The sequence below is a fragment of the Tamandua tetradactyla genome, chromosome 16, assembly GCF_023851605.1.
Source record: "Tamandua tetradactyla isolate mTamTet1 chromosome 16, mTamTet1.pri, whole genome shotgun sequence".
Taxonomy (NCBI): domain Eukaryota; kingdom Metazoa; phylum Chordata; class Mammalia; order Pilosa; family Myrmecophagidae; genus Tamandua; species Tamandua tetradactyla.
In genome coordinates this window covers 14,129,407-14,142,855 of record NC_135342.1, presented here as the reverse complement: position 1 = coordinate 14,142,855, position 13,449 = coordinate 14,129,407, and the positions used below count along the sequence as shown (strand labels likewise).

Sequence of the window (13,449 nt, the reverse complement as noted above, 5' to 3'; positions counted from 1 at the left end):
GCATAACCTGAGCCTTGGTTTTCTCATCTGTAGAATGGAATAATAATAGTACTCACTTTAAAGGGTTGTGACGATTAAATAAGGTGATATGGATAAAGTCCTTGACATGGGGCCAGGCACAAAGGAAGTGCTGAATAAAGATTAGCTAGCAGGAGCATGCCTCTATGTGGATAACCCTAAACTGGCTAGAATGCTTACTAGAAAGCATTTTCTCTATGGGAAAGGCTGGGCCAACTTCTCTACAGTGGCACTGTCAACTGTTGGCCAAATTCTGGCTACACAGCCTGACCACACATGCACCATCCTCTCCCAACAAGTCCTGCTGACAAAACCAGCAAATCGACATCCCCCTTCTTCAACTCTAATATAGGTGACAGCAGAGAACAACCGAGTGACTGAACAGGAGGAACAGGTACATGGAAGCCTGGCCCCAGAAGAAGGGACAAGGGCCCTTTACAAATACGAAGCTTAGCAACGGGGCTAGTCTCTAGACAAAACGTGGATGAAAGTGAAAAGGTGCCTGGGTTTGCAGATCTACCCGGTTTAAAAAAAAAAAAAAGACAAAACATAACAAAAAAAAGGTGGAAAGCCATGTGAACAGCAGTTGTTACCTGAAGATCATGAGAGCCTTTGACAAGAGGAGGCTAGGTTAATGTGAAGGTCAAGGTTATGATCATTAACTGCCCAAACTCTCAACAAATTGCCTGGGTAGGCTCTAAATGACCCATTAACTAGGGACAAAATTACAAAAATTACAAGGAGGCTCCGCCTCATCAAATGTTTAACGACTGGCCTAAATGCAGAAGTCCAGAATCCCCAAATTGACCCTGCGGGACAGTCGTTTACTAACAGCGAAAAGTACACAGGGCATTTCCTTTAGAAAACCAGCTCAGGGCTCTGGCAGCTCCCTAAGGAAGGCCCCTGAAGCCTTCCCACCATTTAGGACGGAGTGAAGCAGTCACGGGGTAGGCCTCACTGAGGAATTCTCAGAGCCAGGAAACTCTTGACATAAACCTCTGGGTCCTGTACATGTTTTTCAGTGTCCTTACTACCCAAGGTTCATCGACCAGAAACCAAGAGCAAATGGACTTTGTGTCACCCTTTCCTTCAGCATTCTCAAGTGTGGGCCTAACGCCTTCTATGACATCATGTCATTTCCGTGGTGACGTCCCCGCATCACTTGGACAGTGGTAGGCTTGGCTGCAGAGCAAGCACACACTCAGCACAGGGTGAAGAAAAACCCAACTGCCAGCACCTGGGGCCACTTGCTTCAATGCCACCAGACAGTCAGCCTATGGCCTGGATCCAGATTCAAACAAAACTACCGGAACAGGTCAATGTGGGGAAAAGTAGAAAAATGTAAACCCAGACTGGGAATCTGAGGTTTTACAGAATCAGTGTTAATTTTGGTAGGAATGATAATGCATTTGTGGTCATGTTAAATAAAAACCCTTAAGCTAGGGATTCATACTGAAGTATTTAAAGATGAAATGAGACGTGGGAGTTGCTTTTAAAATAAGCAGGGGAGATGGGGAATGGAGGAAGATGAACCAAAATTGGCAAAATGTATATAATTGTTGAATGTGGGTGATGGGTATATGGTAGCATACTCTACTACTTTTTTCTTCTCTTGTATATGTCAGAAATTTTCCATAATGGAAAGTTAAAAAAAAAAAAAAAAGTCCCAGGTGGAACAACCTCAGCAACGTGAGAAGCTGTCAAATCCTCAAGAAGTTAATTTCTCAGCAAATGGCTGGAGTCTGGGCAGGGGGCCTCCACCATCCCTTACGGAGGCCTGACCTCTCTGCCCTGGTTTCCTTATCTGCAAAATGGATAAGTGTCAAACCTGCCCGAGTACCTCAGAAAAACCAAACGCAGTAAGAAATCTTTGCTGCAAATACTTTACAGCAACAACCTGCATGCTGGACACTGCCATGAGCTCTTCCTTTGTACGCCTTCCTTAGTTAAATGCATCAACAAACATTCCCATTTTACAGACAAACAAACTGAGGCTCAGAGATGGAACTCTGCTCACAGGTTCATTGCTAGGAAGGAGCAGAACTGGAACTTGTGTCCAGGACTTCCTGACTTCAAGGTCCAATTTTTAACCTCCTTCCCCTTAAGACAATTAGAAATTATCAGGAAAAGAATAATTTACTAAACACATTCACTGACAAAATAACTTCTTCCACTCTGAAATTTATACTTGAGTTAAAAAAAATAAGATATAAGCCCATAAAGTATCCTATGAAATGTCAAAATGAGGTGCTAAAACACTGGGCAAGTTCCTTAAAGGCTCTTGCCCCAGTTTTGTCCTTGTGATGTGAAAGCAGTGACACAACTTCTCTGATGGCGCTGGGTAGAATTCTGTAAGACCTATGTAGACCAAGCACTCAGCACCAAACTGGCCTGGAATAAGTGCTCAGGAGTGAAAATGAGCTAAATGTGAAGATGCAATACTAAAAAGTCCTCCCAATAGGTGAATGTAGGGGACTGTGGCATTAAAAAATCTGATGAAAGATATTCGGGTAGTTTAAGAGGTTCAAGGAATCCTAGTGAAAAACCAAATAGGACTTATTCCAAGCTGGACAGAAAGCAACACGATCTGAGAGTTGGAAATTCCAAAGTGTCCCCCAAAAGAAAAGGGATGCTTCCACCACAAGTGCAGTGCCCACAATGGGGTTAGTCAAGGTCACAAACCTCTCAGGCAGAACATCTCTTGTGAAGTTTGAAACTAAGGCTCACCAAGAAAAGACACAGCCTACTAGAGGAAGCTTGTCATGTTAAGGATATCATTTTCTTTGCCTGACTGGTCATCTTTCACTCCCACAAGCTCAGAAAACAGCTTGCATTCTTGAGCAAAGGTATCTCTTGCATGTACTTGATAAATCTTTCACTGTAATGTTAAAACTTCCCCAAAGATCCAGAACCAAATATCTCCTGGTAGGTGAATCTCCGAAATTTGTTCTTAGCAACAGTTTCCTACCTTTTCACACCAACCACAGAGTGCTTAAAGCTAGGAAGATGCTGGTTTTCATCTGAGCTCCAGAAAGTTCTATCGCTCCAGAAAGGAAAGTCTAATCATTTAACTTGTGAACTAAGACTTCTGTTTATTAAATTTGCAGAGAAATCTATCTGGTTCCACCCAATATACATTCAACACACATGAGGTTTTAGTATTTTCCTCTAAAATGAAGCCTGGAACTAAGGCATGATTTCTTGTTCACAAACCACTAAAGAATTTCTTCCAAAGAACTACAATTATCACGATTATTGGTCTACCTGCAAGTGACTGTAAGCTCCTTGAAGGCAGACAAGAGGCTCTCAGTCACCCTTGCACCTCTCTGAGCCCAGCCCAGGGCCTGGTAGGGACGGGATGAGGACACAGGACAGATTCTAAATGAATGCGGCATCAAGCTCAGCAAACTGCCCACGTGCTTTCAATTTCATCAGTGCGAACAGTAGACTTTTTATCAGTTAACTCCCTCAGCAACCTGGATCACTTAAAAAAAAAAAAAACTGATGAGGTTGCTGAGGGGTGCCTTTACTCACCAGTTCATTCACCAAGTGTTTATGGAGGGCTTCCTAACAGGCTCAAAAGTGATTGACAGAGCGCACAGGTGCATCTATGAGCAGACGGGGGGCCGCCTGTCATCCTTTCAGCCTGGGGACACAACCCTGTTTCCCCCTGCCAGGAGGCTGTGGTTAACATGACTGCTCTGGGGCTAGGGCGGCAGCAGGGCCCAGAATCCCAAAGAAACCTAAGCCCTGGTGTCTGTTAGGAAAATCAAGAGGGCATTAATCCAAGCCACCTGCAACAACATGTAGCCAAGTGACACTTGCGTCTGGGCTCAGCTCCCTTGGGTCAGGCCATGGAAGGGATGTGCTAGCTGCAATCCACTTCCGTACTGGGCCTCAAGAAAGCTCCAGTTACTGCTAATGAATGAAGATCCCTTCAATTTAGGGGTTCAACAGCTGGGGACTGGCCCTCTACATCCCTTGGAAGGAGTTGAATGCAGGGATGACTGGCCATGGCAGGTTGTCACTGAGGGCAATGACAACCCCTTACCCTCTGTGGGATAAATTTTTAAGGGAATATGTGTGTTTTCCCCTATTCCCTCTGGTCCCCCCTCCACCACCATTATCTACCTCTGGACACAAGGGACCAGTACAGGGGCCAGCAAACTTCCGTAAATGGCCAAAGAATAAAATATTTGAGGCTTTGTGGGCCTTGTAGTCTTTGTCCAAATGACTCAGCTCTGACATTGTAGCTCAAAAACAGCCAGAAAGTATCAATGAACAAGCTGGCTGTGTTCCAATAAAACTTTATTTACAGAGTAGCCTGAATTGGCCCTAGAGCCACAGTTGGAGACTGCTACAGTACTAAATACAGGGGCTTTTGAACTTTTTTGACCTTGACCCACTTCTCCTTTACATTTCTATCAAACAAAACTTTCAAGAAGCCACATTTAATCTTTACTCTGCTTTTTTTTTTTATCATCTTCCATTTCTTTGTTTTTCAAATTCAGAAAATGACTTTAAAAAGGGACTTCATAACCCACTGATTAATGGTTGTAACATGCAGTCTGAAAATTATCTTAGCAGAGCCAGGGCAGCCTAACAGATAGAGTGTGGGGACTCGGTTCTGACTCTACTACCCTCTCGCTCTGTGACCTCGGATAGGTGACTTCACCTCTCTTTCAGTTTCTGGGAGTAGGGCTGCAAGAAGGGAATGCACACAGGCTAATGCATATGAAGTACGATGCATGGCCTCATGCCACGTGTGCAAGAGACGATACTGTACCTTTGGGAAGATAAGGAGACTAAGGAGGCTGCCCGACCTCCACATTCAGGACTGCCGCCCACTGCCCACTAGCTTTCCCAGAAGAGGCTGACCCTGGTGTGCCATGCTACATATTAAGCGTTCTGGCGCTCAAGTTTACTCTCTTATTGCTGGAACCACCTGTAAGAGTTGGGGACAAGGGAACCCGGTGCTGAGCCAGCTCCTGAGCTAGGGTCTATCCTCATGGACCCGCCGGTGAGTCAGCCACTAAGCCTCACCTGACAATTTTAAGGCATCTACTTTCCAGGTGGTATCAGTGGGCTGCAGAAGCAGTAGCAACCCCTTATCATAGCCAGAAGCTGCAGAAGGGCGGTCAGATGTGGGGAAAGGAAATATGAGGCCTGGGAAAGGCGGTTCCAACCCTTGCCCAACTCTAAATAAAGTCCTCAAGAGAGAAGCATTCCTTGTACTGCACACCCCAAACCTTTCTGCTCCAAAAAAAGCACAGGGCAAGCCTGGTGGTCAAGTGAACACAACCATAACCGGCACAGCCAAATTACAAAACAGTATCTTGAAGCCAGGACAGACCTTGCACATTTCTCTCAGCGACTGTGGAGAGAGTTAAGGGACTTGCTCAGGGCCACAGGGCTAGTCAGCAGTGGTGTGAAATTTTCAAATCTTGTTTCCTAGATCTCAGAAGGCCTTGCCTTCCTGAGTCAGATTCGAAGGGTCACAGATAAACACAAGAAGAAACAGTCAGCAAAAGCTCAAGAGTTTGACGGTTTTAGCAGTTACAATAAGAATATTGAGCAAGTGAGAAGGCTTTAAGATGGCTTCCCCTTAATTTCAACCCTGACTGGCTCCTTGCCATTAAGGAAACGGACCAGAACCCTAAAAGGTGAAAGATAAACTGACTTCCTTCAAAAACACAGATGTTATTCTTACTTCTATTTATGTACCAGACTGTAAAAGTTCTATTTAGAATTCTTCTTTAACAGGGACAGCGGGAAGAGAAGGAAATCAAGGCTGGCTGCCTTTGGGCACTGTGTGCAGTGTGAGCACGGGACCACAATGACCCTGATGAGTGGGCATTACCTGTGGTGGTCACTGCAGGGAGGGACCAGGCCTGATCATAGTCTCATATGACTCCCCAAGCCCTTGCTTCTTCCCTACAAATCCTGCTGCCACCTCCAAGATTCAAAAAAGAAAGGCCACTAACTTGCCCTGCAAACAGGGAACAAAATCACCAACTCACAAGGGCACGAAATGACCAAAAATACATGCAAGAAAGAGCCTCTATCTAGAGCAATTTGGCCAGGAGGAACAAACTATGCTCTGAGCAAACACTCTGCTTCTACTAAAAAATTACTCCCACAGCAGGACACAATTGAGCCCAGCAACAACCAAGATGCCACCATGTCTTCATTTCTGTCAGAAATGGGTCAGAGTCAACTTAATGAATAAGGTGCCAGAAATCCACTCAAAAAGCCCAACTGGTCTTGTGTCACTTTTATTGATGCACAAAATCTCAGATAACTACTGAAGTCTTTAGGATCTCATCTACACTGACTACCAAAGCAAAAGAAGTCTGCAGTAAAAACTAGGCCAATAAATTTGGAAAGCCAAACTCCCATCCAAATACTCTTACTTTTAATGTAACTTTTCCAAATTGACTTTAAATGCCACTGAGACAAACTGGAAGATTTTCCCCTTTCCTATTAGGTTTTAACTATGAATCTGGCTTCAAACCATGACAAGCTTCCCTCCAGCAACAAGCAGACCAATCCTACAGGTCCATGAATCAGATATTAAATATCTACTACCAGAACTCTCAAGAACCATCCCTTTCTCTCATACTGAGTCAGTGGTTATGGTGCCAAGGTTCAGGTGAGCATCTTACTCATTCTGAAACTCGGCTATCTCACTTGTTATTTACTGTCATTCAACCTCCTAACAAAGGGTCAAAACCCACATGGTGGCACTAAAAGAAACCAGTTGCAGGTACCAAAATTTGGTTCTCTGGAATACAGCCTGAACTAGAGCTCTTCACAGAGGCTTGGATATAGTTTGTTAGTAATTTTAGCCATAAAGGTTATTTACTGTAACTGGCACTGGCCTATAGGATGAGCTGTTTCCAGGGATTCCACAGCCACAAAAATATAATGGAAAAAAACGGATAAAGCAACCTTGAGACAGCCATTTCCCCATCAGTGAAGGTAAGAGATCCAAGAGCAAAGAGGGAGGCAGAGGCTTTATTAAATGATATATTACTAACCCAGCCCAATATGTAATTGACTATGTTGACATATGGAAACATACAAGTTCAAAGTCAAGGGTTCATTTCACCCTCACCAGGCAATAAACAACCAGGAAAGCCTCATCCACAGGTGCAAAACAAACTCCCCTTGGGACCTGCCTCCCTGGCTAAAGAAAAGCCACAATAGTGGCTTTCTAAAATGGCTAGCTCTATTAAAAGAGAAAGAAAAAAATCCAAGCTTGTAAAGAATCACAATTTTAAACATTCAAAGCACAGCAAAACCCCTTCTGGGAGACAGGATAGGCTGTGAGCTGGAAAGCCCTTTTGGAGAGTTACTTTTTTCCTTTTGAAGAGCAAATTTGGAAAGGGGGAGCTTTAAAAGAAAGGGCTTTTACGACCAGAATATTCATGTTTTCGTGGTCACAACTTTTGTTTTTTCTGGGAAATTCTTTGGAATTTATTTTCAGTTCAAACATTTTACCCAGAGAAAATAAAAATTTCAAAGGTTACAAGTATATAAGATTTGTTGTTAAATCAGGGATTCTGAGTGATACCCTTTTTTTTTTTTTTTTTGCAACATCCATTAATTTGAATTTTAATACTGGTACATCAGTTTGGGACCAAGAGGGGAAAAAAAGGCAGTACTGTGACATATCAAAAACAAAGATTACCAAATTACAGTTTGAATAATTACTGGGGCTTCTTGAATCTGATGGATGAGATTTCTTTGAGAACAGAAAACAATAAACCCTTGTGTTAATAAGCCTAAGAGCTTCTTAAACATTTGGGAAAATATTTTTATATTCAACAAGGAATGAATGCTAAATTTTTTACTTACAAAAGAAATCTCATTTCCTAAGCATTTCACCTAAGAACTAAAAATAAGCATCCTTCTACAACTTAATACCACCTGAAATTGGGAAGGTTGATCTGTTCGCGTCCAGCTTCTGCTCTTAGCTGATGAAGAGGGAACTTCGTGAGGGATGGGAAATTTCAAATAAACGCAACTCACTTTCGGCTGACCTTGTGTACTGGATCGTGTGTTCAGTTTGTGCTTCAGACATTTTTTGCAGGATACTGTAATTTGTGGACACGTCTTTCTCCCACAACCGATTTTACGTATCTAAGATCACCTTTTCATGGCAGTAAATTGTGAACATGTTAGCAACAAAACAAGTGGCCCTATTAAATTTTAGTTTAAATGTTTCCTCATCTAAATGTGAGTGGCCCTCTTGCTCTTAAGAATGGAAAAAAGGAAACAATGTTACTTTTGCAGGGGAATAGCACTACATGCTAAAAAAGTTTTCTCTAACAAAGTATGTCAGGGACCAAAAGCTGACAAGAGGGGGGAAATTGGAACTTCACGTGTCTTGTCTTTTAACAGAGAAACTTATGCTTGTAAAACACACCAGAAGGACAGTGTTTGGTTTTGCAAGTCATTTCCGTTGCTGTTTTTTCCTTGTACGTGTAGGACAGGGTTGGACTGGGGGCTGCAGGAAGTGTCCTCTCCACCATGACTGGGCGTGTAACACATTCACATCAACTTTTCACGGTCAGGCATGTGCTTTCGAACAAAGGAGCAGTGGAGACAGGCAGGGGGAGAGACTGGGGCTTGACACAGTTTACAGATTTTGTGCTTAAACAGTACTTTACAAATGACTTGCTCAATTTAAACGTCCATCACCATAAGAGACATTGGAGAAAAATGAGGAAAACGGATCTACTTGAACCATAATATTCTGAACCACAATTATTTTGGAAGGGGAGGGAGCAAGTGAGAACAGAACATTAACTTGGATGCAAGTATAATAAACCAAATTCAGTAACCTTGCTTCCTACAAATGGACTTGTATCCACTTTCTTCAAAGCTGAAGTCTGGAGACAAAGAAATGATTGAAATGGAACGGGGGATGGCAATGGTTTGAAAACATATGGGCCTTTTACATAGGTTTTTGTCATGTTACAGTAAAGCACCTTTTTTTTTTAAGAAAACTGTGTACGTTAAAAAAAAAACATTGAAAGGATGTGCAAATTTAAAAGGGCTCAAAAGGGTTAGAATCCTGATTTGAACATTATAAATTCAGTTTCTCAAGCATCACTTTCTTCTAAAGGCGAGGAGGAAAGCAGGCAGGAAAGGGACAAAATGAGGGAGATAATTGAATTACTCAATAAAAGAGGCTACTTACCATCCCAACCCATTGTAAGACATACACTTCTGACATAAGAGAACTCCTGAGAGGTCGAATAAAGCATGTAAGCACCTTTGGGTAATACACCTGCCCCCTCAAGGGGGGGCCAGGAAGCCCAACGTGGGCTTAGCAGAGCAGACCTTTGCTAATCTGTTTATTTCCTTGAACTGGAGTCAGGCTGCGATGGGCTGCGATTCCCAAGACGATACATTTAATTAGAACAAAACAGAACAGAACAAAACAAAAAATTTTGTAAAAGCTCACCAAACTGCTGCACTTGTGTCTCTGAATGTGGGTGGCATTTCTTTTAAAAGGCAAAATATGGTCTGTGAAGGAGAAAGGGAAAAGGGGAGGTGGGAGTGGGGAGAAAGGGGCCGCTGTGCCTGGCCGGGAAGCCTTGCCTGGGACCCGCGACTAGATGGGGTCCTCGGCAGCTCCCCAGCCAGGGATGCGACGGGGCAGCCATCTGTCCAGCGCGTTCCCTTCCCCTCCCCGTCCCCACTCTAAGACTGGCTTTCCTGCCGGCTGGAACCCTCCTTCCATTCTCATACGTCCCGTGCCGCCCCTGCCCCAGTAGGGAAAGCTAGGCGATCCCTGCACCCCATCCCCTTCTGTTCGAGCAGGGAAAACGGGAGGCCCCAACCTTGCCCTAAAACGCGCCGGGCTGGCCCCATTATCAACCCACCAGAAAAGGGCGTGGGGGGAGCCCATTTCGCACTTACTAAAGGGGAAGGGGGCGCACCCTTTCACCCCCTGCAAAGGAAACCTCCTCTTTCCGGAAAGGATGGCGCCCCATTTTACCCGAAATGGGGGAAGAACCTCTCAAGAAAGCTAGCACTACCGTCCCCTCCCCTCTAAGGATGAGAAACCAAACCTCACTCACCTACTACACCAAAAAGGCTGGGGACCCTTCCCCACGTCACCTACCTACTGAAAGCGAGAGTACCTCTTCCCCTAAGGAAAACATGGGGAAGGGTCTCCTCCCCACACCCCAAAAAAGGAGGAAGGAGCTTCCATCAAAAGGGATGGGGGATCCCAATCTTGGCCCCAAGGGAATAATTAGGAAACACCTCCCGCCATAAAAAAGGGGGGGGTAAGAAAGGACCCCATCCAAAAGACCACCCCCCATTAAAAGGATGGAGGAAGGACTGAGCAAACCCCCACTTTCTGCCTAAATAAACTAGGGCACCTCTCCAAGTAGGGCAGGGCACACCTCCCCCAGGAGAAAGGATACTGCCGGGGGCTGGGAGTACCCCAACTCCAAACCCATAAACGCGGGACTGTTCTGTTGTTCGAGATTCCCCCAAAAAAGGGTCCGGGAGCCCCTCCCCCAGTCCCTTCGCCGAAGCCAGGCTACGGACAGACAGGCCCGTGGCTGCCAGCGCCGGGCGCAGGGGCAGCCAGGACCCCCGTGGGCCTCCGCAGCCCCCCCCAGCGCCCCCTCCCCAGGGCGGGCGCGGGGGGCCCGGGGGCGCCTCCTCACCTTCCCCTCAGCATGGCGCCCAAAAAAGACAGAGCAAGAGCGAGGGAGAGCGGGCGAGCGCCGCGAGGGGGGGGAAACGCATGAGGCCGGGAGAGAAAGCAAGCGAGAAAGAGCGAGCGAGCGAGAGACACCCACCGACCCCGCCCTTCCTCCTCCTCCTCCTCCTCCTCCGCGACCCGGCCCAACATGGCGGCCGCCCCCCTTCCTCCTCCTCCTCTTCCTCCCCCCGGGGACGCTGCCCCGGCTCGGCCGGGGGCCTGACCTGTCGTCAGGGAGCGGGAGGCGGTGGTGGAGGAGGTGCGGGGTGGCCGGGCGGGCGTCGGGGGAACACGGAGGAGGCGAAGGCGTTGATGGCGGCGGCGGCGATGGCGGCGGCGGCGACTCTGATGACGGCGGGGGGGTCCCGGGCGCGGACTCCATAGTTCCTTTTGGGGGGGTGGTTAATGCACGAAAAAGGACTGCTTGGGCGTGGCGGGAGGGGCACACTTCAGCTCTGAGGGCTCCTGATGGGAATGGGTATATATTTTTTTGGTTTCGGAATCACCTCTACACCGACCTCCCCGTAGGCCGCGCGGCCTAGGCCTCGGCGGGCTGCTCGCCGCCTGCTTTCTCCGCAGCCCGCCCCTGCGGTCACTCGCTCACGGGCGCTGGGCCCTCATCGGGGCGAGAGCCCCCGCGCACACACACACTCACACCCGCGGCCCGGGGGTGAGAGACCCAGGGGACACGGACACTGATGGGTGGTTGGGTGTAATTAGCTCGGGCCGCGCGCGGTGGAGCAAGCGAGGGGGCTGCGGGGAGAGGAGAGCGAGCGAGGAGGGGGGAAGGATTTCAGGGAGAGAGAAAATGGGCCGCGGAGACGGGCCGACTGTCTGTCTGCCCGCCCTAGATGCCCCAGCTGCCAGGCCCCCGCCGCAGTCAGAAATTCACACAAAATGGCGGCCCGGCCGGGACGAGCCGAGAGGCAAAGGCGAAAGCAGTGGCCAGGTGGGAGGGGGAACTGGGCGGTGGAGGCGGAGGCCGCGTCACGTGGAGGATTGGGGCAGAGGCCGCGCTCCCGAAGGGTGGCGGAAAGACCCGAAGAAGTGGGGAAGGCGGAAAAAGCCGAAGGAAGTTGGCGGGACACGGGGCGGAGAGCCAGAAAGAACCGAAGGTGGCCTGGGCGGGTGAGGACCGTGAAGCGGAAGGGAGCCGGATAGAGCCGAAGAGAACGATGCGAGCCGGGTGGGGGGAGGGGGCGTAAGATGGCAAAGCTGAGGGAGCCGGAAATGATCGAAGTGGGCCGGGACTGGGGTGGGGGGAGGGGAAGACGGTAGAACTGAGAGGATCCGGAAGGTGCCGAATGCGGTTTTGGGTGGCGTGGTAAGAGGCGGAAACAGCCGAAAAGAGGCTGATTGGAAAGAAAGTGATTAAAGCACAATGAGCCTGTTTGAGAAACTTACAATGATTATATGGATACTTTATTTAAAAATACCTTGGTTACATGCGTGGTTAAGTGGTAGAATGGTCACCTTCCCTACGGGAGACGTGGGTTTGATTCCGGGACCATCCATCCAAAAACAAAGGCCCTGAGGATATTTAAGTATGCCTATAGTTAAGCTAAGATATCCATTTTTGGTGGTTCTAAATGTATTGTTTGTTTTCTTAAAAAAAAAAAAAAAGCCAAGCGGCAGGGACGGTGAAATAAGTAAAGAAAGTCTTTGAGGAATCCTGGGGAGAATGGGAGGGAAGAAGTTCAGGCTTCAGAGAGAAAAATAACCCTAGGGAGGAGATGAAGGTTTCCGGAGAGGGGTGGGGCGTCGGGGCTGGGAGGTGACGTCAGCCTGCGGAGGCGCGAAGGGTGGGAGTGAATTGGGGGAATTTAGGAACCCCCTTCCTGGCTCTGGGAAGGCACTCAGTAAAAACACAATGTTGCAGCCAAGACCCGGAGTTTAAACGATGTACGAATGTGAAATCTTTTGACCCTTACAAACGTCTTTAGAGAAGCTGCTTTTATTCCGGTTGTATAGATGCAGAGAGGGAAACTTCATGTTCAAGGAAGTGGCTCAAGGTCATAGGATAAGCCAAAAGGAGAACAGCAATATCTTTCATCAGAGCTGGCATTCCATTGCCTCCAGCAAATTTTTTTCAGCACCCTCACCCCTCGTTTGCATCCAGGGCTATTTTTTTAATTAATTTTTAATTTTTTTTTGAATACCAAAAAACACCAAACGCAAACATTCTTAATTTTTGATCATTCCGTTCTACAGATATAATCAGTAATTCACAATATCATCACATAGTTGCATATTGTTCATCATGATCATTTCTTGGAACATTTGCGTCTATTCAGAAAAAGAAATGAAAAGAAAACAGAAAAAAATTCATACATACCATACCCCCCACCCGTCCGCCTCCCCGATCACCAGCATTTCGCTCTAAATTTATTTTAACATTTGCTCCCCCTATTATTCATCTTTATTCTATATGTTTTACTCATCTGTTGATAGGTAGATAAAATGTATCCAGGGCTATTTAACGCTTTTATGAGCTCCTTCTATTTACTACCATGCCCTGTGATGGAAGCTGAAACACTGATAAGCCACTGTGAAAAGCAGTATGTCAATCCTTCAAAAAGTTAAATACAGAATTACCATTTGAGGCACAATCCCTCTTCTAGGTCTCTACCCAAAGAGAGTGAAAACAGGACAGCAAACAGATACATATACACCAACGTTCAAAGTAGCATTATGTCATT

General features: G+C 46.7%; 1 protein-coding gene across 6 annotated transcripts in view; it reads right to left on the bottom strand.

Annotated features, from left to right (window-relative positions):
* Positions 1-11,673, bottom strand: part of ZC3H4 (zinc finger CCCH-type containing 4) — a 47,952-nt gene extending 36,279 nt beyond the window's left edge. The window contains exons 1-2 of one of the 6 annotated variants that reach the window (XM_077131344.1): positions 10,975-11,064; positions 9,494-9,555 (exon numbers count right to left, since the gene is read on the bottom strand). In XM_077131344.1, the coding sequence (XP_076987459.1) occupies positions 9,494-9,531 (38 nt within the window). In that variant the 5' untranslated portion in view covers positions 9,532-9,555; positions 10,975-11,064. The other 5 variants (XM_077131343.1, XM_077131345.1, XM_077131342.1 and 2 more) reach the window with 5 other exon arrangements.
* Between the last annotated feature and the right edge of the window lie 1,776 nt (positions 11,674-13,449).